Source organism: Eubalaena glacialis, chromosome 5, assembly GCF_028564815.1.
Source record: "Eubalaena glacialis isolate mEubGla1 chromosome 5, mEubGla1.1.hap2.+ XY, whole genome shotgun sequence".
NCBI classification, from domain to species: domain Eukaryota; kingdom Metazoa; phylum Chordata; class Mammalia; order Artiodactyla; family Balaenidae; genus Eubalaena; species Eubalaena glacialis.
The window spans coordinates 22307286-22330515 of NC_083720.1; the positions used below are offsets into that span (position 1 = coordinate 22307286).

The following is a 23230-nucleotide window of genomic DNA, read 5'->3' on the forward strand; positions in this document are numbered from 1 at the left end:
TACTGGACTCCCCATTTCTGCCTTTGTCCCTATTCTATATATTCTCATCCAAGGAGCCAAAGAGATCTAGTCCAAATATTATACCTACTTAACACAGGTTATATCACTCCTCCACTCAAAACAATCCCACAACTTCCTAAATCACTCAGGAGTAAAAGTCAAGGTCCTCACAAAGGTCTAGAAGGCCCTACACAATCTGGACTCCTGTTCCAGTTATTTACTGCTGCATAACAAAACCACCCCAAATCTTAGGTACTAAAAATAACATTTATTTTGATGACAAGTTTGCAGTTTGGGTGAGGACAGCTCAACTCTGCCCCACTTGCAGTCATCTGTAATAGTCTGAATGCTGGAACTTGGGAGTCATCTGAAGGTCGCTCACTAGTGTCTAGAGGTTGATGCTGCTTGTTGGTGCTGCCTGTTGGCCGGGAACTTGGCTGTAGCTATGACCAGCTTGGCTTCCTCATAGCATGGCAACTCATTTCCAAGAATGAGCACCCCAACAGACAGAGCCAGGTGGAAGCTTTATCACTTTTTCTAATCTACCCTAATCTCATTTCTGCCACATTCTATATGATGGAAATGAAACATTAGGGGCAACCCATATTCAAGGAATTAGACTCCACCTTTCAACAGAAGAGTGCAAAAGAATCTGCAGACATTTTTGAAGTCACCACAACTCACCTTACCTCTGAGCTCATCTCCTATCACTGTCCCCCTTGCTCACAAAGTTTCTGCCACCAGTCAGGTTTCCTTGAATATGTCACACACACTCCCACCTCAGGGCCTTTGCAGCTGCTGTGTCCCTGCTTGCCTGGAAGGCTCTAGTCCACTCCATCACCTTTTCCAAGTTGTGATTTAAATGTCATTTTCTCAGTGAGGCTTTCCTTGCTACTCAACACTCTCTAGTACCTATCCCTGATTTATATTTCCTCCTATTACCTAACATACTTTACATTTTGTTTATTTATTTTCTTCACCCTTACACGAAGATAAGCTACATGAGAACAGGGATTTTTATTAGTTCCGTTCACTGCTGTATCCTTAGTAACTACAGCAGTGCCCAGAATTCAGTAGTAACTCAAAAAACATCTGTTAAATGATTATTTCAAAATAATGAAAAATATAATGTTCCTAACACAGGAAAATGGATCCGTAAACCTGAATAAGTCATACTTTAAGAATTCCTCTTCAAAACTGTAAGTCACTTGACAATAACTTTAATTACAAATAAACTAACCAAATATGTCAAACACACCAAACTATCAAATAAAATTAAATCTTTTGAGAAACAATAGTAATTTTTCAGAACTATTAAAAGGTTACCTTCAATGCACAAAATATGCAGGCATCTCCCTGACAAACATGTCCAGTCAGAACCCGCAAGCTTCTTCGGAATATATCTAATTGCCATAAAACCTAAAAAATAGTGAGATGTGAAGAAAGAAAGAAACACAGTAATATTTTTCTCACTGGGATGAAAGACAGATTTAAATATTTTTTTAAATTGCAGAAGGCTAATAACTTCTTTTAATCTCTTGTATATAATCAGATATATACTACTAAAAATAATAAGTACAAAACTGCTATATACATGTAGTTCATATATAAAAGATGGATTTAGAAAATATTACTATGGATTCACATGTAAAAACCATGACAGGCACAGAACAAGAAAAATATAACTCCTCAGTTAAGGAATTTATATGAACAGGAAACAAGGGATACTGAATGCAGGACTTGGCAGAGACTTGAGAGAGGAAGTGATTATAATACTTGGAATGAACTGAAATTTAGGAAGGAAATATAATTGCAGTTAAAAGTCAGGGTGTACCAAATAAGGGTCAGTATGTAGTGGCAAGAAAAAACGGCAGAGGCCTGTGTGGTCATTGTATACTGAGTGAAAAACGGGGCATCTGTGTAGTCATGGGGGTACAGCATAATATGCAGCAGCAGTTAAAAAATAACCTGAATATATTTGCTGCAATTATCCAATCATTTACTACTAAAAAAAAAAAACAAAATAAAAAAGACTGTAGTTGCTTAAATAAATCAGTGTAATACTTAAAATCATTCTAGAAAAATCTGAAATTTATACAATGGGGATAACTGTGTCAGCCTCATAGACTGCTTGTAAGGATTAAATATATGTATGTAATATGTGAAGTGTTTAGAGCAGTGCCCAGTACACAAGTGGCATGCATTGAATGCAACCTGCTATTTGTTGTTGTAAATACTATTACAACAAACAATTAAGATCTTCAAGTTTCTCTATACCTTTCAGTCATTTCCTCAAATAATAAAACCAAGAAAATCCATTCACCATCTCACATTTCTCCCAACCAAAAAAAAGTTAATAAAAACAAATAATTTTAAAAGTTTCCTATTTTTTAATAACTCAGTAACTAAAAGCCATTTCAGAATTTCTCTTTAATAGTTGCTTTTTCTTAAACCATAACTAATAGGATTCATTTAGTTATCACAAATAACTCAGTGTTTTGCAAAGCACTTGAAAATGTTTAATAACTTTCTTGCATATCATATTCTATCATACCATAAAATATATATTAAAATTCATTCATTTGTCAAGATGAAGGTCACGACAGCACAGTTGTGGGAAGTGCACAGCACTGTGGTTAGTGATACACCCTCTGAAGACAGGCTGCCTGGGTTCTAATTCTGGCTTTACTGTTTACAGCTCTTGGGCTGACTTGAGCAAAACATTTCCTGAAACTTAGTTTTCTCATCACTGAAAGGAAGATAAAAGTAGTACCTGTCTCTTAGGATCATTGTAAGAACTAGATTAGATAAAACACAGTGCACCAATGCACAGCAAGAGCACAATAAATGTTAGCTATTAAATATTTTAACTTTGCTTTTAACTTACAGAATTCAAAACCACACCAATATGGCACACCTACTTAATTGTATCACTTTCTCATCAAATAAAAGTTCAAAATATTCAGCCAAAAGAGAAAACTCTATAATCTGCTTATAAGGCTTACGAATTAAGTCTTTCAAATGTAATGTTTTCTAGGGTTAGCAAAATGTTTAACTTACACTGGATCTAAACTACAGAAAAAATATTTTATGTGACTTCTCTGTATACTACTCAATATAAAAATGATTGTCACAAATCCATACCAAAAATTATCTTCATTATAGCTAATCTTTATCCTATTTCATTTAAAAATGTTGATTATACTGTACCACCTGTTTTAAGTTAAAGCCTAAGCTAGTTGTTGGACTAATTAGTTTTTAGCAATATAATTTTATAATATAAACATTTTTCTTTTGCATTATTTGCATGTTTCATTTTAACATGGTACCTAACAAAATTAATGTAGTTATTTTGAATGTTTATACATGTTTCTTATTTAGTTATTCCCCAAAGATTAATACATATATGCATATGCATTTAATAAAGGAATATAAACCTTTCATCCTATTCCTGACCTCAAAATAATATAAAAAATAATAAAAATTAAGGGGAAATGGCATATAAATTCATTTTTCTTACTTACATTACATCCAAAACATTTTAATAATGTCCATTTTTAGTAATTTCTTACAAAACGTATTTCACAATTTATTTCTCAGCAGTTTTAAAAAGTACTCATCAAACTGCATATTAGCATTTATAGTCTGAATTTTTAAAAATGAAGTCAGGCTTTTTCTGACAGAAGTCTACTTGAATAGCTGTTTTGTCAGTGAGGACTGGCTTTGTAAATTAGTTTATACAGTAGACATTTTAACATCAGGGGCCAGCAGGTTCCCTGGATTGAAGGGATGGAGCTGGGAGTTCAGGGAAGCCAAAGCAGCTAGAGTTGGCGGGACAGAGCGCTGCAGTGGGGAGAGCTGCACACAGTTAACACCAGAGCTCGTGAGGGGGCCTCTCGAGTATTCAGGTGAGCACTGTGAGGAAACTACCTGAGACCAGGAAAGAAAATCCCAAAAGATTAGATGGAATGCCCAAAGCACGTATCAGTTCAGGGCAGTGCCTGTTCCCAACAGCCAAAGTGGAAAACATCATAATTCACAGAGCATCAGTTAAAGAAAGAAGGGTCCCTCCCCACTAGCAGAGAAATTAACCCCAGAATAAACGCAGTTCTGGTACTGCCTACAAAGCTTAAACGTAAAATGATCAAACTGTTTCTAAATAAACTAATCCTATCCCAGAACAACGTTCAAGAATATTTTTAGGAATATAAAAATACTCATCACCCAACAGAGTAAAACTTAAAATGTCGTCTGACATCCAATCAAAAATTACCAGGCGTGGGCTTCCCTGGTGGCACCATGGTTAAGAATCTGTCTGCCAACACAGGGGACACGGGTTTGAGCCCTGGTCCAGGAAGATCCTACATGCCACGAAGCAACTAAGCCCGTGCACCACAACTACTGAGCCTGCACTCTAGAGCCCATAAGCACAACTACTGACACCCGCATGCCACAACTACTGAAGCCCGAGCGCCTAGAGCCCAGCTCCACAACGAGAAGCCACCACAATGAGAAGCCTGTGCATCACAATGAAGAGGAGCCCCTGCTCACCTCAACTAAAGAAAGCCCACACGCAGCTACGAAGACCCAATGCAGCCAAAAATAAATAAATCAATAAAATTTTAAAATTTACCAGGCATTACAAGAAACAAGAAAATATATTCCAAACCTAGAAAGAAAAAAAAAAAGAACAGAATTTGCACAGACAGAATTAGTAGACAAGTACATTAAAACAATTATTATAACTGTATTCATATATACAAGAGGACAGAGAAAAGACTGGACATGTTAAGTATAGACACAAGTGATTTTTAAAAGACCCAGAGCAAACTTCTAAAGGTGAAAATTACAATGTCTGAGATTTAAAAATACACTGGTGAGATTAATAGATTAAATAAACACTGCAAAAGAAAAAATTAATGAACTTAAAGACACAGCAATAGAAACCATACAAAATGAAAGAGAGAAAAAAAAAAGAATGAGAAAGAAAATGAAGAGCACATCAGTGAACTGTGGAACTTAAAGCAACCAACTGCATATGTATCAATAACTGGAATCCCCCAAAGGAGGGGAGGGATAGAAAAATTTGAAGAAATAATGGTCAAAGAGTTTCCACATTTTTTTTAAATTTATTTTTATTTTATTTATTTTATTTTTGGCTGTGTTGGGTCTTCATTGCTGCGCGCGGGCTTTTCCCAGTTGCAGCGAGTGGGGGCCACTCTTTGTTGTAGTGCGCGAGCTTCTCGTTGTGGTGGCTTCTCTTGTTGCAGAGCACGGGCTCCAGGTGCGCAGGCTTCAGTACTTGTGGCACACAGGCTCCGTAGTTGTGGCTCACGGGCTCTAGAGCACAGGCTCAGTAGTTGTGCCGCATGGGCCTAGTTGCCCTGCGGCATGTGGGATCTTCCCAGACCAGGGCTTGAACCCGTGTCCCCTGCATTAGCAGGCGGATTCTTAATCACTGCGTCACCAGGGAAGCCCATCCACATTTGATTAAAATTATAAAGCCATGGGTCTAAGATGCTCAATGGACCCAAAAACAAGAAGCATGTAGAAAACTATATCAAGGCACATCATAACCAAATTGCTTTAAACCAGTTAAAACAAGAAAATCTTAAAAGCAGCCAGAAAAAAAGGGGCACATTACAAACACAAGAACAAAGATAAGAATGACAATAGTTTTCCAGGAGAAGTAATGCAAGCCAGAAGACAGATAAGCAAAATCTTTAAAATACTTAAAGAAAAACTGTCAACTTAAACTTCTTTAATGAATGAAAATATCTTTCAATAACAAAAGTCATCCTTCAAGCAGAAGAAATGATACCAGGTGGCAAGCTGGATCCACACAAAGGAGTGATGAGCACCATAACTGGTAGCTATGTAGATAAGTAAAAATAACCTTCATGGCAAAGGTCAGTGGACTGTTCATTTTTTTTAAAAAAAATATATCAACATAGGAATACCTCTCCATTTTCTTTACCACGTAAGTGTCCTTGCTCAGAATTTTCTTTTGTTATAATAAGCTTTTCATCTCCCTAAACTACACACGGTATTTTGGGAGCCAAAAAAAGGGACAGACACAGAGGGAAATACATAAATGTAAAAAAAGAACTGGAAAAGGGGTAACAGGAGAAGATTTGAAATGACAGAAGCTCTTTCTCAGAGCCTGATTCAATAAAAGCATATAATTCCATGTCTTTTGGAGTCTGGTATTTCTCTATATTGGGTGTCATTCAATAAATATTTTCCTGCCCTTCTCACAGCACTTAATGCCAAAGGGATCCTTCAGCCAGGGCAGAACGGTGACTGTCATTTAAAGGTCCCAACATAAATTAGAATTAATGCTTTTCTAATACCAATTGCTTCTGTTTCCCTGAGTGAGTTATAAAACTTTCAAGTTTGACATATGTCCCGGACAGAGGACAATTAAGAACACAAGTCTGAGTCAGATGTCTGAGCACTTGACACATTCTAGATGTGTTCATTTATCAAATGAGTTAATTAAGCAATATTTCTCTTTCTACTCTGTTTTCAGGAGGAAAAAAAAGCAATAGAAAGAAAACATGTAAAAAGCTATTTATTTTCAATAAAATCTTTTAAGGTATATTCTAGCGTCAATAGAGTAACATTCCAATATTCTAAGTCTTCCTCATCCTTAGTACTATACAATCAACGGTCAGAAGGATATAGGCCCCTACAAAATCTGAAAATGTTGAATAAAAACTATCATACGTAAGAAAAGATATTTATGCAAGGCAGAAAGTTGGATTAATACATATTTGCTAATTAAAAGAATTTCAACAAGGACTGAAGCAAAATGAATTAACCATTAATTTAACTACAACAGTGGTGTCCAAATTATGATTCTACAGAGGGGATTTAAGGCCATGGTGGGGGGGTGAAAGGAATTTGAGTACTGAGATTAAAAACTCTACATTCTCATTTCAATCCATGCAGCTTGTTTCTTTTTATGCTGTCTATGGGGCTCCTACTGGATTTCTTAAACAAAAAAAAAGGGGGGAGAGAGGGGTTGACTAGCTAATTCAAAAAAATAATTTTATGTATTTTAGAAACATTCTTAATTTACTAAGTAAACATTTTAAGCCACAAGATATTTTTATAACCTAGCAATGTATCATTCTGTTGAAAAAAACATTTCCATTTATTATAAAAACCAAAATGCCCAGTCAAAATATTTTGCTACTATTGAAAGTGATATTAAAAAGTCATTCTAGTCAATAACTTTATTCTTAATTTACAAGTTAAAGAAGGATTAAGTAAAGAATTTCCTGAAAGGCACTTTTAAAAATTTAACAAGAAATTATGGTCTTACCTGTACAGCACTATTAAGAAAGCAGCTGTTTTGTCCTGGTTCATTCAACAAGCCTTTGGTAGGGGCTAGGGATAGCATACTCCCAGGTTGATAAGCTTTTCCAAGATTGCCACCAGGTTTCCGTAAGAATTTTACCCATGCCATTTTCAAGCAACTTTGTTTGCATTAAAGCTAAGAATTATATACTTATGTGATACTTCTGATGATAAAATGGATGGTTTCTTGAATGGCCCACTTAAATTCGCTGCAGTCTATTACCATAACATAAGTTTCCAAGTCCATATCTTTCCTGATGCTGTAGTTTTGAGGACTCTGTCAAGTAAAAAAAGGATACATAAGCATTGAAGTTCTGAAAACTAAAAAAGAAAGCTATTTTAAACAAGGCCTTAAAGATTTAAAAATCTCTGTGTTAAATTTTATAAGAGTACAGTTTAAGGTGAAAAAGATTTTTTAAAAACTGCTAAAGTAACATTGATGAACAAATCATATTCTTTAAAGCACAAGTCATTTGTCTTGATGGTTTTAAAAACAGATGATACAAAAAGATGTAGAGTTAGCATTTGGTATGATTCATTTGGTCATTTGTTTTCCTCGCGTTTCTTCAATAAGAAAGAAGTCTTTCTCTTTCCCAGGTGAAGTTATTAAAGGTGACTCCATATTTCATATCAATGTGACCTCAAAGCAAACCTATAAGAAAAAAAAGAAATGTTTAAATAAAAGTAAAGGCTAATAAAGAAAATTCCTACTTTACTATATGAACACAAATATTGAGTACATAATTAAAATATCATATATATAATCATAAAATGATTGGAACTAATAATGTTCTTCTTAAAATATGAAAATGAAAACACACTTCATCATTTAAATTTTCAAAACATATCAAGGTGACATCAGTCGCTACCTACTTCAAGATTTCAATGGTCATATGATGGTTTCATATTCTAAAGAAAATTAGAATCAACTTAGATCTCAGGTAGTGTTTTGAATAATACTAACTTTGCTGCCAATACTATATTGCTGTTTACTAAACAGAGACTCTACAGAGACTCTATATTGTTATCTATGTTACAGAGAATCATATCATTTCTGCAAGAAAGTCAATAGATTTTATGTAAATTGACATGCATTAAAACTCAGAAGAAACATTAAACTGATAAACAAATCTTAGTGAATTAGAGTAAATTTCCACACTATTCATGAACACATACTCCTGGCTAAAAGGACTTCAAAATGTTCAACTTCTAAATTAAAAACAATCAAGTATTACTACCAAAGTTTAGTTTAATCAATTGAATTTCCTTCCTGCATTCATTCTTTCAACAAATGTTTATTGAGCCATGTACTATGCCAGGCACTAGAACTGACATTTTAACGAGGAAAGACAGACCATAATTCAGTGAATAATAAATTGTAGAGTGTACTAGAAGAGTTATGCTCTGAGTGCTAATGGAAAAACAATTCAAGCAAAGGGGATGAGAAGTGTATATAATGGGAGATGGTTTGCACTTTTAAATAGGATAGTCTTGGAAAGTGTAATTGAGAACGTTACCTTTGTACAAAGATTTGAAGGAGGTGAAGATGCCACTCTGGAGAAGGCATTTCTAGCAGAGTGAACAGCATGCCTGGCATACTGGAAGGTAGTAAGAAGTCCAGTGTGGCAGAATAAATATGAACAAAGAGGAGAATAGATGAAAAGGGTGGATGGGAAAGAGAGAGAGATCATGAAGGGCCTCAAAAGCCCTTTGTAAGGACTTTGGCTTTAAATTTAAACTCTACACAAAAGCCACTGAGTTTCACTTCACAGCACAAAAACATGAGAGGACAGAACGTTATAGGTCAGTTCAATTCCATTGATCAAATAGCCACTAAGATAGCAAAGCACTGAGGAATAAAGAAGAAAAGCATTAGTCTTTACAGAATTCAAGTCAGGAGACTTGTTTGCAGCCCCACATATTAGCTCATCACTTATTAGCTGTTTGGTCTTAGATAAGTTCTTGTCATCTCTGATTCATAACTTCATCTATAACATGGGGACAAGAATAACAGCCCTGTTTAACATAGGTTAAATGTTTCAAGAATTATAAAACACTACATTATGTTAGTGTTCTTCTTTTTGTTTTAACTCTGTGGATTGTAACTTCCTCTAAAGTGATCTAAATGATCCTAAAAACTTTCATACAAATTTTTAATAAATGTAGTTATTATTTTACAACATTAAGAAAGCTCTGGGGCTTCCCTGGTGGCGCAGTGGTTGGGAGTCTGCCTGCCAATGCAGGGGACGTGGGTTCGAGCCCTGGTCTGGGAAGATCCCACATGCCACGGAGCAACTCGGCCCGTGAGCCACAATTACTGAGCCTGCGCGTCTGGAGCCTGTGCTCGGCAATGAGAGGCCGCGATAGTGAGAGGCCCACGCACCGCGATGAAGAGTGGCCCCCGCACCGCGATGAAGAGTGGCCCCCGCTTGCCACAACTAGAGAAAGCCCTTGCACAGAAACGAAGACCCAACACAGCCATACATACATACATACATAAAAAGAATGTAAGCAGACAAGAATAGCATTAAAAAAAAAATAAAAAATTAAAAATTAAGAATTAAAAATTAAAAAAAAAAAAGAAAGCTCTGTATCGGTAGTTAAGTTGTGTTTTTAATGGAAGAATCCTTTGAAATGATACTCTTTCAACAATCATTTAACTAGGCACCAGGTCTTACCCTGAACTGTGATAAGATACATGAAACAATCCTTACCGTAATGAGTTGTTTTGTGATGGGCACAGACACAAATAGATAATTTTAAAATATTGTAGCTTCTGTTCCTGTGCAAGATGTCAAACTATATGTCCTCCTGGTTCTCTTCCTCCAACCCAACTCTGGAGATTATACAAAAGCAACAGATAGTATAAGGAGAAACATTAAGTAACTGGCTTCCACAATGGGAGGGAAACAGCAGTCAAGAGATAGAGAGGGCCAAGTGTTACAGACTGGGAAAGTCTTTTTAGTTGTGACCTTTTCCATTCTTCATATTGCTCTGGGCAGAGAATTCCCACCCCACACAATGCAATGAAACAGGAAAGTTCTTTACCACCCCAGGGCCATCTGGAGGGTAAAGGAAATTATAACATCAGGTAAGCATGGGAGGGAGACGCCAGAGGGAGGAGATATGGGGATATATGTATATGTATAGTTGATTCACTTTGTTATACAGCAGAAACGAACACACCATTGTAAAGCAATTATACTCCAATAAAAATGTTAAAAAAGAAAAATCAGGTAAGCATCAGAGAACAGCTGGTTTGGGAAGTGGTAACAAGTACAGACACCTGCAAGGCCCCTGCGTGTTCTATCCTCACCCTACTCCACAAAGAGAACAGAGGATGGTAGGACCTGGAGAAGATCACGCCTCTAACCAAGTAAACAGGAAGTTCTTTTTGGAATCAACTCTTAAGCCATATCACCCCAAATCAAGCCCTTACGTCCCCACCTCTGCTCTCTGAAATCATCCAAAGAAACACAAATCAGAGCCTAATGCTTTCATTCTTCTCCTCATGTAAATATTACTAGCTTATAACTTGGTACTCCCAGGAAAGAGATAACCAGATACTTGCAGAGTATGAGCATTATGAGAGAAAGGCAACAAACTGAACAATCTACACCACAGGAAACAGAATGAACAGACCAAAGGGAACACAAATTTAAAATAAACTTAATAAATATCCACCAATTGAATGAGTACATTTTTGAAACTGCTGAAAGAAAAAACTCAAAGGATGAGTTAACTAGCAAAGTGAATAGAAGGAAACATCATACTAATGAGCAGTAAGTTCAGGTCTAGAAATTCTCCTAAAAGTATTAAAAAAACAGAGTCAAAAATATAAACATTTTCAAAAAGCTAAGATACACAGATGAAATCTAAAAGTGTCAATAACTATCTAAAAGGATTCCCAGAAAGAAAGGGGAGAAAGTAAACAGAGTAGACACTTTTAGAAAGATTAAGATTTTTCCACAATTAAAGGCTGAAAAACCCAGAAAGAAAAACAATAGATAACACAAAAATCCAAACATGATGTGAGGAAGAAAGGAAGTAGGATGAAAACTGTGAAACCTTTAGAGAGAGAGAGAGAGAGAGAGACTGATTTTTCAAGCCCATTAATAGGCAAACAACAGAAAGAAAAAATAAATCTAAAACCAAACTTTTGAAAAGCTAATAAACAAAATCTTCACAAGCATGATTAAAGAAAAAAGAAAAAGAGAAATATAACATGAATAGGATTGATAAAGGAGAAATGACCACATATAGATGAGCAACCAAAAGAAATATAAAAGAATACCACTTAAATCTTATGACAATAACTTTGAATATCTAAAGGAGCAGGTAATTTCATAGCAAAATTCAAATTACCAAAATTAACTCAAATGAAGTAGAAAAATTTTTTAAAGACTACAAGAAAATGGAAAGGAGACAAAAGTTCTTCCATTGAAAATGGCATCTGGATCAGATGGATTCAAAGTTAAATTTTACCTAAACTTTAAAGAACTGTTAATTCTAATGTTAAAATACTGCAGGCCACATGAAAATAAAATACAAAGAACCCCAAACCATGTCATGAAGCTAACATAACCTTAATATCAAACCATGATAAACCTCAGACCAGTGTGACATGTGATTAAAGATGTAAAACTTATAAATAAAACACTAACAAACGTAATCTATCAATGTGTCAAAAGAATAATGTACCATTGAAAAAAATAATAAGGTTTATTCTAGGAATTTAAATGTGATTCTATATTTATTCTTTCAATAAATATTGGGGAAGCTGTGCAGAAAAGAGCTAACACAGCAATATTTATAACAGCTGAAAGGTGGAAAAACAACCCAAATGTTCAACTAAAGAATGAATAAAATACAGTGTGTGTGTGTGTGTGTGTGTGTGTGTGTGTGTATACACACACACAATGGAATATTATTCAGCCATAAAAAGAAACGAGGGACTTCCCTGGTGGCGCAGTGGTTAAGAATCCACCTGCCAATGCAGGGGACACAGGTTCAATCCCTGGTCCGGGAAGATCCCACATGCCACGGAGCAAATAAGCCCGTGTGCCACAACTACTGAGCCTGCGCTCTAGAGCCCACGAGCCACAATTACTGAGCCCATGCCCCACAGCTACTGAAGCCCACATGCCTAGAGCCCGTGCTCTGCAACAAGAGAAGCCACCGCAATGAGAAGCCCACGCACCGCAACGAAGAGTAGCCCCCGCTTGCCGCAACTAGAGAAAGCCCACACGCAGCAGCAGACCCAACGCAGCCAAAAATAAAAACAACAACAAAAACAAACAAACAAACAAAAGAAACGAAGTACTTAAACATGCTACAACATAAACACTGAAAACATTTTGATAATTGAAAGTCAGTCACAAAAGACCACACACTATAAGATTCCATTCATACAAAATGTCCAAAAGAGAGAAACCTAGAGACAGATAGTAGATAAGTGGTTGCTTAGACTGGAGAAGTGGGGGCTATGGAGAACGAGTGGGGACCGGCATGGAAAGTGATAGCTAAAGGGTACTCAGATTCTTTTTTTTTCCTTCCAGTTTTATTGAGATACAACTGTCACATGCACTGTGTAAGTTTAACATGTACAACATAAAGATTTGACTTACATACATTATGAAATGATTATCACAATAAGTTTAGTGAACATCCATCATCAAATATAGATACACAATTAAAGAAGTAGGAAAAAATATTTTCCTTGTGATGAGAACTCTTAGGATTTACTTTCCTAACAACTTTCATATATAACAAACAGCAGCGTTAATTCTATTTGTCGTGTTGTGCATTACATCGCTAGTTCTTAGTTATCTTATAACTAGGAGTTTGTACCTTTTGACAACCTTCATCCAGTTTCCCCACTCCCCCCACCCCCTACCTCTGGTAACCACAAATCTGCTCTTTGTCTATTGAGTTTATTTTATGTTTGTTCATTTTTGAAGTATAACTGACCTACAACATTATGTTAGTTCCTGTTACACAACAAAGTTATTTGGTATTTCTACACATTTCAAAAAAAAAGTTATAATATGTCACCTTACAAAGATATTACATAGCTATTGACTATATTTCTGACACTGTACATTTCATACCCATGACTCATTTATTTTGCAAGTGGAAGTTGATACCTCTTAAGCTCCCTCACTTACTTCTTTCCTTCCTCCGACCCTCTGCCCTCTGGCAACTACCTGTTTGTTCTCTATATCCACAACTGTTTCTGTTTTGCTATGTATGTTCATTTGTTTTGTTTTTCAGAGTCCACATATAAGTGAAATCATACAGTATTTGTTTTTCTATGTCTGATTTATTTCACTTAGCATAATGTTCTCTAGGTCCATCCAAGTTGTCACAAATGACAAGATTTCATTTTTTATGGCTGAATAATATTCCATTGTATATTTATATATACATGTATACATATATATATATGTAACACCTCTTTATCCATTCATCTACAATGGGCACTTGGGTTGCTTCCGTATCTTGGCTATTGTAAAGAATGCTGCAATAAACATAGGGGTGCATACATCTTTTCAAAGTAGTGTTTTTGTTTTTTTCAGGAGTGGAATTGCTGGATCATATGGCAGTTGTTTTTTTCTTTTTCTTTTTTTTTTTTGGCAGCTCTATTTTTAATTTCTTGAGGAATCTCCATATTACTTTCCACAGTGGCTGACCAATTTACATCCTTACCAATAGTGCATGAGGGTTCCCTTCTCTCCACATCCTCACCAACACTTGTTATCTGTTGTCTTTTTTATTGACAGCTATTCTGACACAGGTGTGAGGTGATATCTAATTGTGCTTCTGATTTGCATTTCTCTGATGATTAGTGATGTTAAGCATCTTTTCATGTGCCTGTTGGCCATCTGTCTGTCTTCTCTGAAAAAATGTCTATCCAGATCCTCTGCTCATTTTTTAATCAGGTTGTTTTTTGGATGTTGTGTTGTATGAGTTCTTTGTATACTTTGGATATTAACCCTTTATCAGATATATCATTTGCAAATATCTTCTCCCATTCAGGAGGTAGCCTTTTCCTTTTGTTGATAGTTTCCTTCACTGTGCAAAAGCTTTTTAGTTTGATGTAGTCCCATTTGTTTATTTTTACTTTTGTTTGCCTTACCTGTGGAGACATATCCCCAAAAATATTATTAAGACTGATGTCAAAGAGAGTATTGCCTATGTATTCCTCCAGAATTTATGGTTTCAGGTCTTATATTTAAATCTTTAATCCACTTTGAATTTATACTTGTGCATGGTGTGACAGATTAATCCAGTTTGATTCTTTTGCATGTAGCTGTCCAGTTTTCCCAGGACCATTTATTGAAGATGTTGTCTTTTCCCCTGTATATTCTTGCTTCCTTTGTGGTAGATCAATTGCCCATATGAGTGTGGGTTCACTTATGGGCTATTTTGTTCCATTGATCTATATGTCTGTTTTTCCGCAAGTATCATACTGTTTTGATGACTGTAGCTGTGCAGTATAGTTTGAGGTAAGGGAACATGATACATCGAGCTTTGTTCTTCTTTCTCAAGAATGTTTCAGCTATTCAAGGTCTTTGTGCTTCTATACAAGTTTTAGAACTATTTGTTCTAGTTCTGTGAAAAACGCCATTGGTATTTTGATAGGGATTGCACTGAATATGTAGACTGCCTTGGATAGTAGGATCATTTTAAAAATATTAATTATTCCAATCCATGAACACATCCATCTGTTTCTATTGTCTTCAATTTATTTCATCAGTGACTTACAATTTTCCAAGTACAGGTCTTTTACCTCCATAGTTAGATCTATTCCTAGGTATTTTATTCTTTTGGATGCAATTGTAAATGCGACTGTTTTCTTAATTTCTCTTTCTGATAGTTCATTGTTAATGTATAGAAATGCAACAAATTTCTCCATATTAATTTTGTATCCTGAAACTTTAATGAATTCTTTGATGTGCTCTAGTAGTTTTTGGTGCCATCTTGAGGATTTTCTATGTATAGTATCATTTCATCTGCAAACAGTGACACTTTTACTTCTTCCTTTCCAATTTGCATTCCTTTTATTTTTTTTCTCATCTGATTGCTGTGGCTAGGACTTCCAATACTTTGTTGAATCAAAGTGGCGGGAGTAGGCATCCTTATCTTGTTCCTGATCTTAGAGGAAATGCTTTCAGCTTTTCACTGTTATGTGAAATGTTTGCTGTGGACTTGTCATACATAGCATTTATTACGTTGAGGTAGGTTCCTCTATACCCAAATTGTTGAGAAATTTTATAATGAATGGATATTGAATTTTGTCAAAAGCTTTATCTGCATCTACTGAGACGAACATATGATTTTTATTGTTCAATTTGCTAATGGGGAAATCACACTGATTTGCAGATATTGAACCATCCTTGCACCCCCGGGATAAATTGACAATGACATATGACCTTTTTAATGTATTGTTGAAATCAATTTGCTTATGTTTTGTTAAGGATTTTTGTGTCTATGTTCATCAGTGATATTGGTCAGTAATCATTTTTTTGTGATATCTTTGTCTGGTTTTGTTATCAGGGTGATCCTGGCCTCGTAAAATGAGTTTGGAAGTGTTCCTCTCTCTTCAATATTTTGAATAGTTTGAAAAGAATAGGTGTTAACTCTTCTTTAAGTGTTTGGTAGAATTCAGCTGTGAGGCCATTTGGTCCTGGACTTCCATTTTTTGGGAGTTGTTTAATCACTGATCCAATTTCTTCACCAGTAATTGGTCTGCTAATATTTTCTATTTTTTCCTGGTTCAGTCTTGGAAGGGTGTACATTTGTAGAAATTTGTCCATTTCTTTTAGGCTGCCCATTTTATTGGTGTATAATTGTTCATAGTAATCTCTTAGGATCCTTTTTATTTCTGTGGTATCGATCGTAACTTCTCCTTTTTCATTTCTGATTTTATTGATTTGGGTCCTCTCCTCTTTTTTCTTGATGATTCTGGCTATTAGTTTATTAGTTTTGTTTATCCTTTCAAAGTACCAGCTCTTAATTTTATTAATCTTTTCTAGTGCTTTTTTTTTAGTCTCTATTTCACTTATTTCTGCTCTGACCTTTATGACTTGTTTCCTTCTACTAACTTTGGGTTTTGTTTGTTCTTCTTTCTTTAGTTCCTTTAGGTGTAGAGTTAGGTTGTTTGAGATTTTTCTTCTTTCCTGAGGTAAGCTTGTATCACAATAAACCCTTCTGAAAACTGTTTTTCCTGTGTCCCACAGGTTTTGGATTGTTGTGTTTTCATTTTCATTTGTGTCTAGGTATTTTTAAATTTCCTCTTTGATTTCTTTAGTGATCCATTGGTTGTTTAGCCTCCACATATTTGTGTTTTTTTTGTAGTTTTTTTTCTTGTAGTTGATTTCTAGTCTCAAAGAGTTGTGGTCAGAAAAGATGGTTGATATGATTTCAATTTTCTTAAATCCACCACAGCTTGTTTTATGGCCTAGCATGTGATCTACCCCGGAGAATGTTCCGTGTGCTCTTGAAATAGCTCTAACGACCAGAAGGGAGTGCGCTGTCGTGGTGGGCTGACTACTGTGGGCAGTCTAGTAGGCATGGCTGGCTGCCATTCTGGTTGACTGCCAGGCACTGTTTTGCGTGGAGACTGCCAGCTGCTGGTGGGTGGGGCCAGTTCACAAGGCTGCTGGCTGTGGGGCCCGGGGTGGAGGCGGTCCTGGAACTATTGCTGCCCCACTGGTGGGTGGAACCAGGTTTTGGAGTGGGTGGCTGCAGGAGTGGGGGTCTTCATTCTAGAGTCAGCCTGCTGGTGGATGGGGCTAATACCTGACACAGCTGTCTGCAGGGTCCATGGTGTCCCAAAGCTGTTGCTAGCCCACTGGTGAGTGGAGCTGGATCCTGGGGCAGCTGGCTGAGGGGTCCAACGTGTCTCCAATCTGGTGGCGAGCTGCTGGTGGATGGGGCCAGGCCTAGGAGATCCCAGGCTAGCGCAAGCTCACTGGAGGACAGAGCTGGGTTCCCAGGTCTCTGGCTGCAGGGCCCTAGGGGATCTTGGAACTGGTGTGGGCATGCTGGTGAGCAGAGCCTGTTCCTGACACAGCTGGCTGTGGGGTCTGGTGTATCCCAAAGCTAATGTTAGCTTACCGGTGGGTGGGGCCAGATCCCAAGGTGGCTGGCTGAGGGGCTGTGTTGGTCCTGGGGCTGGTGTCTGTCCACAGATGGGTGGGGCCAGGGCCCAGGGGTTCCCAGGCCTGGTTCCTGCCCAGTGACTAGTAGGTAAGGGCGGATCCTGGAGCTAGTGCTGCCCCACTGGTGAGCGGAGCCAGGTCCTGGGGCCTGGCTACAGGTTCCTGGAGCTGGTGTTTTGGCCTGCTGGTGGGTAAGACTGAGGCCCAGGGGATCCCAGGGTTAGTGCTGGCCCACTCTTGGGTGGAGTTCTAAGGTCCCTGGCTGTGGGGTCCTGGGGCTAGTGCCAGCACACCAGTGTGTGGAGCTGGGCCCTACAGTGGCTGTGGGCTCATAAGATCTTAGAACAGCAGTCCTGCTGGTGGGTAGGGCTGAGCCTCAGGCCAGCTAGTTTCTTGGCCTGAGGCATCCCAGTATTTGTGCTGACAGGCCAGTGGGCCTGGCCAGGTCCCAGCACTAATAAGCTAGAGGGAAGAGTCCCAAATGATGCTTGCCAGCACCAATGTCCATGTGGTAGAATGAGCTCCCAAAAATGGTGCCACCACTGTCTATGGCCAGGATGAGCCCCAGCTGCCTTCTGTCTCTCCAGGAACACCTCCAAGATCAGCAACTCAGACTGACCCAGGGTCCTTTTTAAATTACTGCTTACCCTGGGTCCTAGAGCATGTAAGATTTTGTATGTACCCTTTAGGAAGGGAGGCTCTATTTCCCACAGCCCTCTGGCTCTCTAGAAAGTAAGCACCACTGGCCTTCAAAGTCAAATGTTCTGGGGTCTCATCTTCCCAGTGCAGGACTCCCAGGCTGTGGAGCTCGATGTGGGGTATGGACCACTCACTCCTTGGGGAGAACCTCTGCAGTTGTAGTTATCCTCCCATTTGTGGGTGTCTAACCTGGGGGTTATGGGTCTTTACTATACTGCATCTCTGCCCTCTTACCTGTCTCGTGTATATCTTTAGTTGTAGAACGTATTTTCTGCTAGTGTTCTGCTTTTACTCACTAATAGTTTCTCTGTAAATATTTGTAATTTTGGTGTATTCATAGGAAGAGGCGAGCTCAAGGTCTTCTTACTCTGCAACCCTTGGCCACTCCACCAGTATCATACTGTTTTGATTACTATAGCTTTGTACTACAGTTTGAAATCAGGAAGTGTGACGCCTCTAGTTTTGTTTTTCTTTCTTAGGATAGTTTTGGGTCTTTTGTGGTTCCCTACAAATTTTAGAAGTGGTTTTTCTCTTTCTGTGAAAAATATCATGGAAATTTTATAGGAAATGCACTGTATTTATAGATGGCTTTTGGTAGTATAGACATTTTAACAATATTAATTCTGCCAATCCATGAACGTGGGGTATCTCCATTTCTTTGTTTGGCTTCAATTTCTTTCATCAACATCTTATAGTTTTTAGTGTACAGATCTTTTACTTCCTTGGTTAAATTTATTCTTAAGTATTTTATTGTCTTTAATGCTATTATAAATAGGACTGTTTTAGTTCTTTCTTTTTCGGACAATTCATTGTTAGTGCATAGAAATGTAACAAATTTCTGTATGTTGATTTTGTATCCTGCAACTTTACTGAATTTATTTTTTAGTTCTAAAAGATTTTTGGTGGCTTTTAGAATTTCCTATATACAATATCGTGCCATCTGTAAACAGAGAAACTCTACTTCTTTCTCTCTGATGTAGATGTTTTTATTGCTTTTTCTCGCCTAACTGCCCTGTGTATAACTTCCAGTATTATGTGGAATAGGAGTGGTGAGAGTGGGCACCCTCATCTTCCTGATCTTAGAGGAAAAGCTTTGGAGTTGAGTCTGATGTTAGCTGTGGGCTTAAAAATATGGCCTTTATTATGTTGAAGTATGTTCCCTCTACGCCCGCTTTGTTGAGAACTTTTATATTGAAAGTAAGTTGAACCTTGCTAAATGCTGTTTCTGCATCTATTGAGATACTCATATGATTTTTAACTTTCCTTCTATTAATGTGGTATATCACACTTATTGATTGTGCAAATGTTGAGCCACCCCTGCATCCCAGGGATCAATCCCACTTGATCATGGTGATGGATCCTTTTAATGTGCTATTGAATTTGGTTTGCTAATGTTTTATTGAGAATTTCTGCATCTATATTCATCAGCAATATTGGCCTATTGTTTTCTTCTCTTATAGTGTCCTTATTTACCTTTGGAATCAGTGTAAAGCTGGCCTTGTAAATGAGTTTGGAAGTATTCCCTCCTCTTCAATTAATTGGAAAAGTCTGAGAAGGATTGACAATTTTATCTTACGCAAGTATTTCAAACTTATGATTTAAAATTTTGAATTTGAACTTGAAAATGTGCCAGGAGTTTGAAAGGGGGAAAAAAAAAAGGAGAGAAAGAAAATCACTGCTGCTTTCTTATGAATCAGTGCTTTACCAGTAATAAGTTAACCCCAAAAAGCAAGATTCCAGGACTTCTTTCCTTCGTTACCCTAGATACTAACTCCATTTTCTTCCCCCAAATTTTAAGCCCAGTACCTTAAATAATTAGGAAATCTACAGCACACTAAAGTCTTTAGTTGGGGTAAATTTCTTTCCCTATTTTTAAAACGGAGAAGACTAGGCTACATAGAATTTATTCAAATTCTAACAAACAGTGATTTGATTAGGCTACTAGAACAGTCTAGGTAAATGGTAATAATAGCTTAAATTGGACTCATTTTATGGTTAAATTGTGTGTCCCCCCCCCCAACACCAAGAAAAAAAAAAAAAAGATATTTTGAAGACCTAACCTCTAGAACCTCTGGACATGACCTCATTTGGAAACAGGGTTTTTGCAGATGTAATTAGATTATGAAGAGGTCATTAGGATGAGGCCTAATCCAAAAGACTAGCAGAAGTCATTAGAAGAAGACACACACACACAGAGAATACCATGTGAAGATGACAGGCAGAGGTTAGAATGATACAGCTACAAGTCAAGGAAAACCAAGAATTGATAGCCACCACTGGAAGCTAGAAAACGGCAAGGAAGGATTCTATGCAGAGCCCTGAGAAGGAACCAATCTTGCCAACACCTTGATTTTGCACTTCCAGCCTCCAGAACTGTGAGAGAATAAATTTCTATTGTTTTAAGCCATCTGGTTTGTGGTACTTTGTGACAGCAACCCTAGGAAACTAACACAATAGCTGATAAAGCCATGAGACTCCTTTATTTGTTCTTTTAAGTATATTGGGTTTTGATTATAAAATAGTATTTGTTTTTTATATAGATATCTAAAATACATATAAATACTGCATAAAGAAAATTAGAAATACCTACAGTCTAGGTATAGTAGGATAGAATAGTAGTAGTATAGTCGTACAGAATCACTGTTAATAAAGCAATTGAAGTTATTCTTAATAGTACCATGGCCCAGCCATCAAACTGTAAAGTGAAATTTCATTTTAATATCTTTTCACAAATAAGCAATACAGCTACTCAAGGACACACTTAAGACTTTTCACTGATATATTACAACTATTCATCTTACTAGTAAAAGTATTTAAGGCTTTATTTTAGATAACTAGATTGCAAGCTATCTATAGGTATACAGATACATACACCCATATATAAGTATGTAGCAAGTTAAAGCAATAAAAAAAACTCATTCGTTATAGAGCTATCTCATCTTTATAAAGCTGAAGGATTACAGTAAGAAAGATAATTGAAGAATAGATGTCCTTTGATAGAGAAAACCACTGTCACTCTACAAATAGAGGAACTGGAGAAGACTATACTAGAAAATTTATGAAACAAACACAGAAAACAAAACTAAAGCAATAAGGACAATCTATACCACCACCACCAAAAACAGCAAATTTTAAGTAATTTTCAATGTTTTGTACTTTTTTTGCTCAGTTTCTTTGCGTACAATAAAGAACTGTGCTTTATTTCTTCTGGATTTTACTAATCACAAGTTTTCACTGGTAACTAATTAGAGAAAAACAAGAGTGCATGTGTATCCAGGACACAGAGTATGAACATTAAAGGCAATGGCTTATGGCAATCTGCTTTAAGACATCATCTTCAGAAGAAAAGCATGCCAAAGCAGGCATAACCTAACATTCCTTTGCCTTGACAAAGCCCCAAACTGAACTCTTGCTTTACCTACATCTTCTTCCCCATCTTAGCTGATGGTAACTTCATCATCCCAGTTGTTCAGAAGAAATATCTTGGTATCATCTTTGACTCCTCTTTCTTGCATATCTCATTCAGAATGTGACCAATTCTCACCACCTCCACTTCTACTCTTCTGGTCTTAGCCATCATCAGCTCTTCCCAGGACTGCCAGAACAGACTCCTAACTATCTCCTAGCTTCTACCCTTACCCCTTACAGTCTATCCCCAAGATTAGACCAAGAAATCCTTCTAAAATTAAATCATAAAGTCATCCCTCTGCTCAAAACCTTGTAATGGGTCCTTATTAATTCAGATTAAAAACCAAAAAGTCTCTATAATGGCCTGCAAAGCCCATACAACCTGCTAAAAGTAAAAAACACTTTATTCTATACTCTCACACCACTTCTGAGCCCAGATGTGTGGGTTTTTACACAACAAGCAATTCTCTAATTCTCAGCAGAAATTATAATTTAACTCAATTTGACATTACCGGAGTTAGGGTAAGATTCCACAAGTCAAGGGCTCAGTCCCACCAGACTGACTCCCTCACTTCAGACACCAACCACAAGTCCCAAGTTGTCATCTGTACTTCTGATCAATAACCAATAAGTTAGGGGTTCCCACCAACCTCTTCCATGGATTCAATTCACTTGCTAGCACGGCTCTGGAAAATAGCTTACTTGAGTAGATTTCAAGTTTATTTTAAAAGGATACAACTCAGGGACAGCCAGATGGAAGACCTGCATAGGGCAAAGTATGTGGGAAGGGGAGCTTCCATGCCCTCTCAACAAACGCCACCCTCCCACCACCTCCACAACTTCCCCAACCCAAAAGCTCTCTGAACCCCTTCAGTTAGGACTTTTTATGGAGGCTTCATTACATAGGCATGCTTGATTAAATATCTGGCCATTAGTGAGTAGCTCAATCTCCACCTCTCCCCTCTCTGAAGGGGTGGGGGGGCCGGGGGGAGGGGGGGGGCTGAAAGTTCCAATCCTCTAATCACATGGTTGGTTTCCTGGCAATAAGTTCCCACCCTGAGGCTAACCTCCAGCCACCAGTCATCTCATTAGCACACAGAAAACTTTTATCACTTTGTAGATTCCAAGAGTTTTAGGAGTTGTGTGCCAGGAAACAGCCAGATACCAAATATATATTTCTTATTATGTAACACCCGCCCATCTTCTCACCTCTAACTTCATCTCTAACTACTTTCCCTTTACATTCTCCTTTTCAGCTTCATGGGCCACCATGAAAACTCCTGCTCTAAAGCCTTTACACTATCTACTCCTCTGCCTGGAATACACTTCCCCTTGATACCCACAGGGCTTCTCCTTGGCTCACTGCATGATTGCTGTGCTCAAATATCACCTTCTATATGAGGCCTGTACTTATTTAAAATTGCAACCCACTCCACGTTCCCAATTCCCCTTTCCCTGCTCTATTTTTTCTTTTCTCCTTGGCATTCTTCACCAACTAATATAGTATACGATTGATTCATTATTTTTATTATTGTTTATTATTGTTTCTCCTCCCAATCCTCTTAGAATATAAAGTGAATTCCAAGCATCTA

The 23230-nt window shown here is 37.4% G+C and overlaps 1 protein-coding gene across 2 annotated transcripts in view; it reads right to left on the reverse strand.

Annotated features, from left to right (window-relative positions):
• USP53 (ubiquitin specific peptidase 53) overlaps positions 1-23230 on the reverse strand; it is a 78320-nt gene that overhangs the window by 50152 nt on the left and 4938 nt on the right. The window contains exons 2-4 of one of the 2 annotated variants that reach the window (XM_061192028.1): positions 10080-10201; positions 7331-8017; positions 1327-1419 (exon numbers count right to left, since the gene is read on the reverse strand). In XM_061192028.1, coding sequence (XP_061048011.1) covers positions 1327-1419; positions 7331-7474 — 237 coding nt within the window. In that variant the 5' untranslated portion in view covers positions 7475-8017; positions 10080-10201. The remainder of the gene's footprint in view (positions 1-1326; positions 1420-7330; positions 8018-10079; positions 10202-23230) is intronic. The other variant, XM_061192029.1, reaches the window with a different exon arrangement.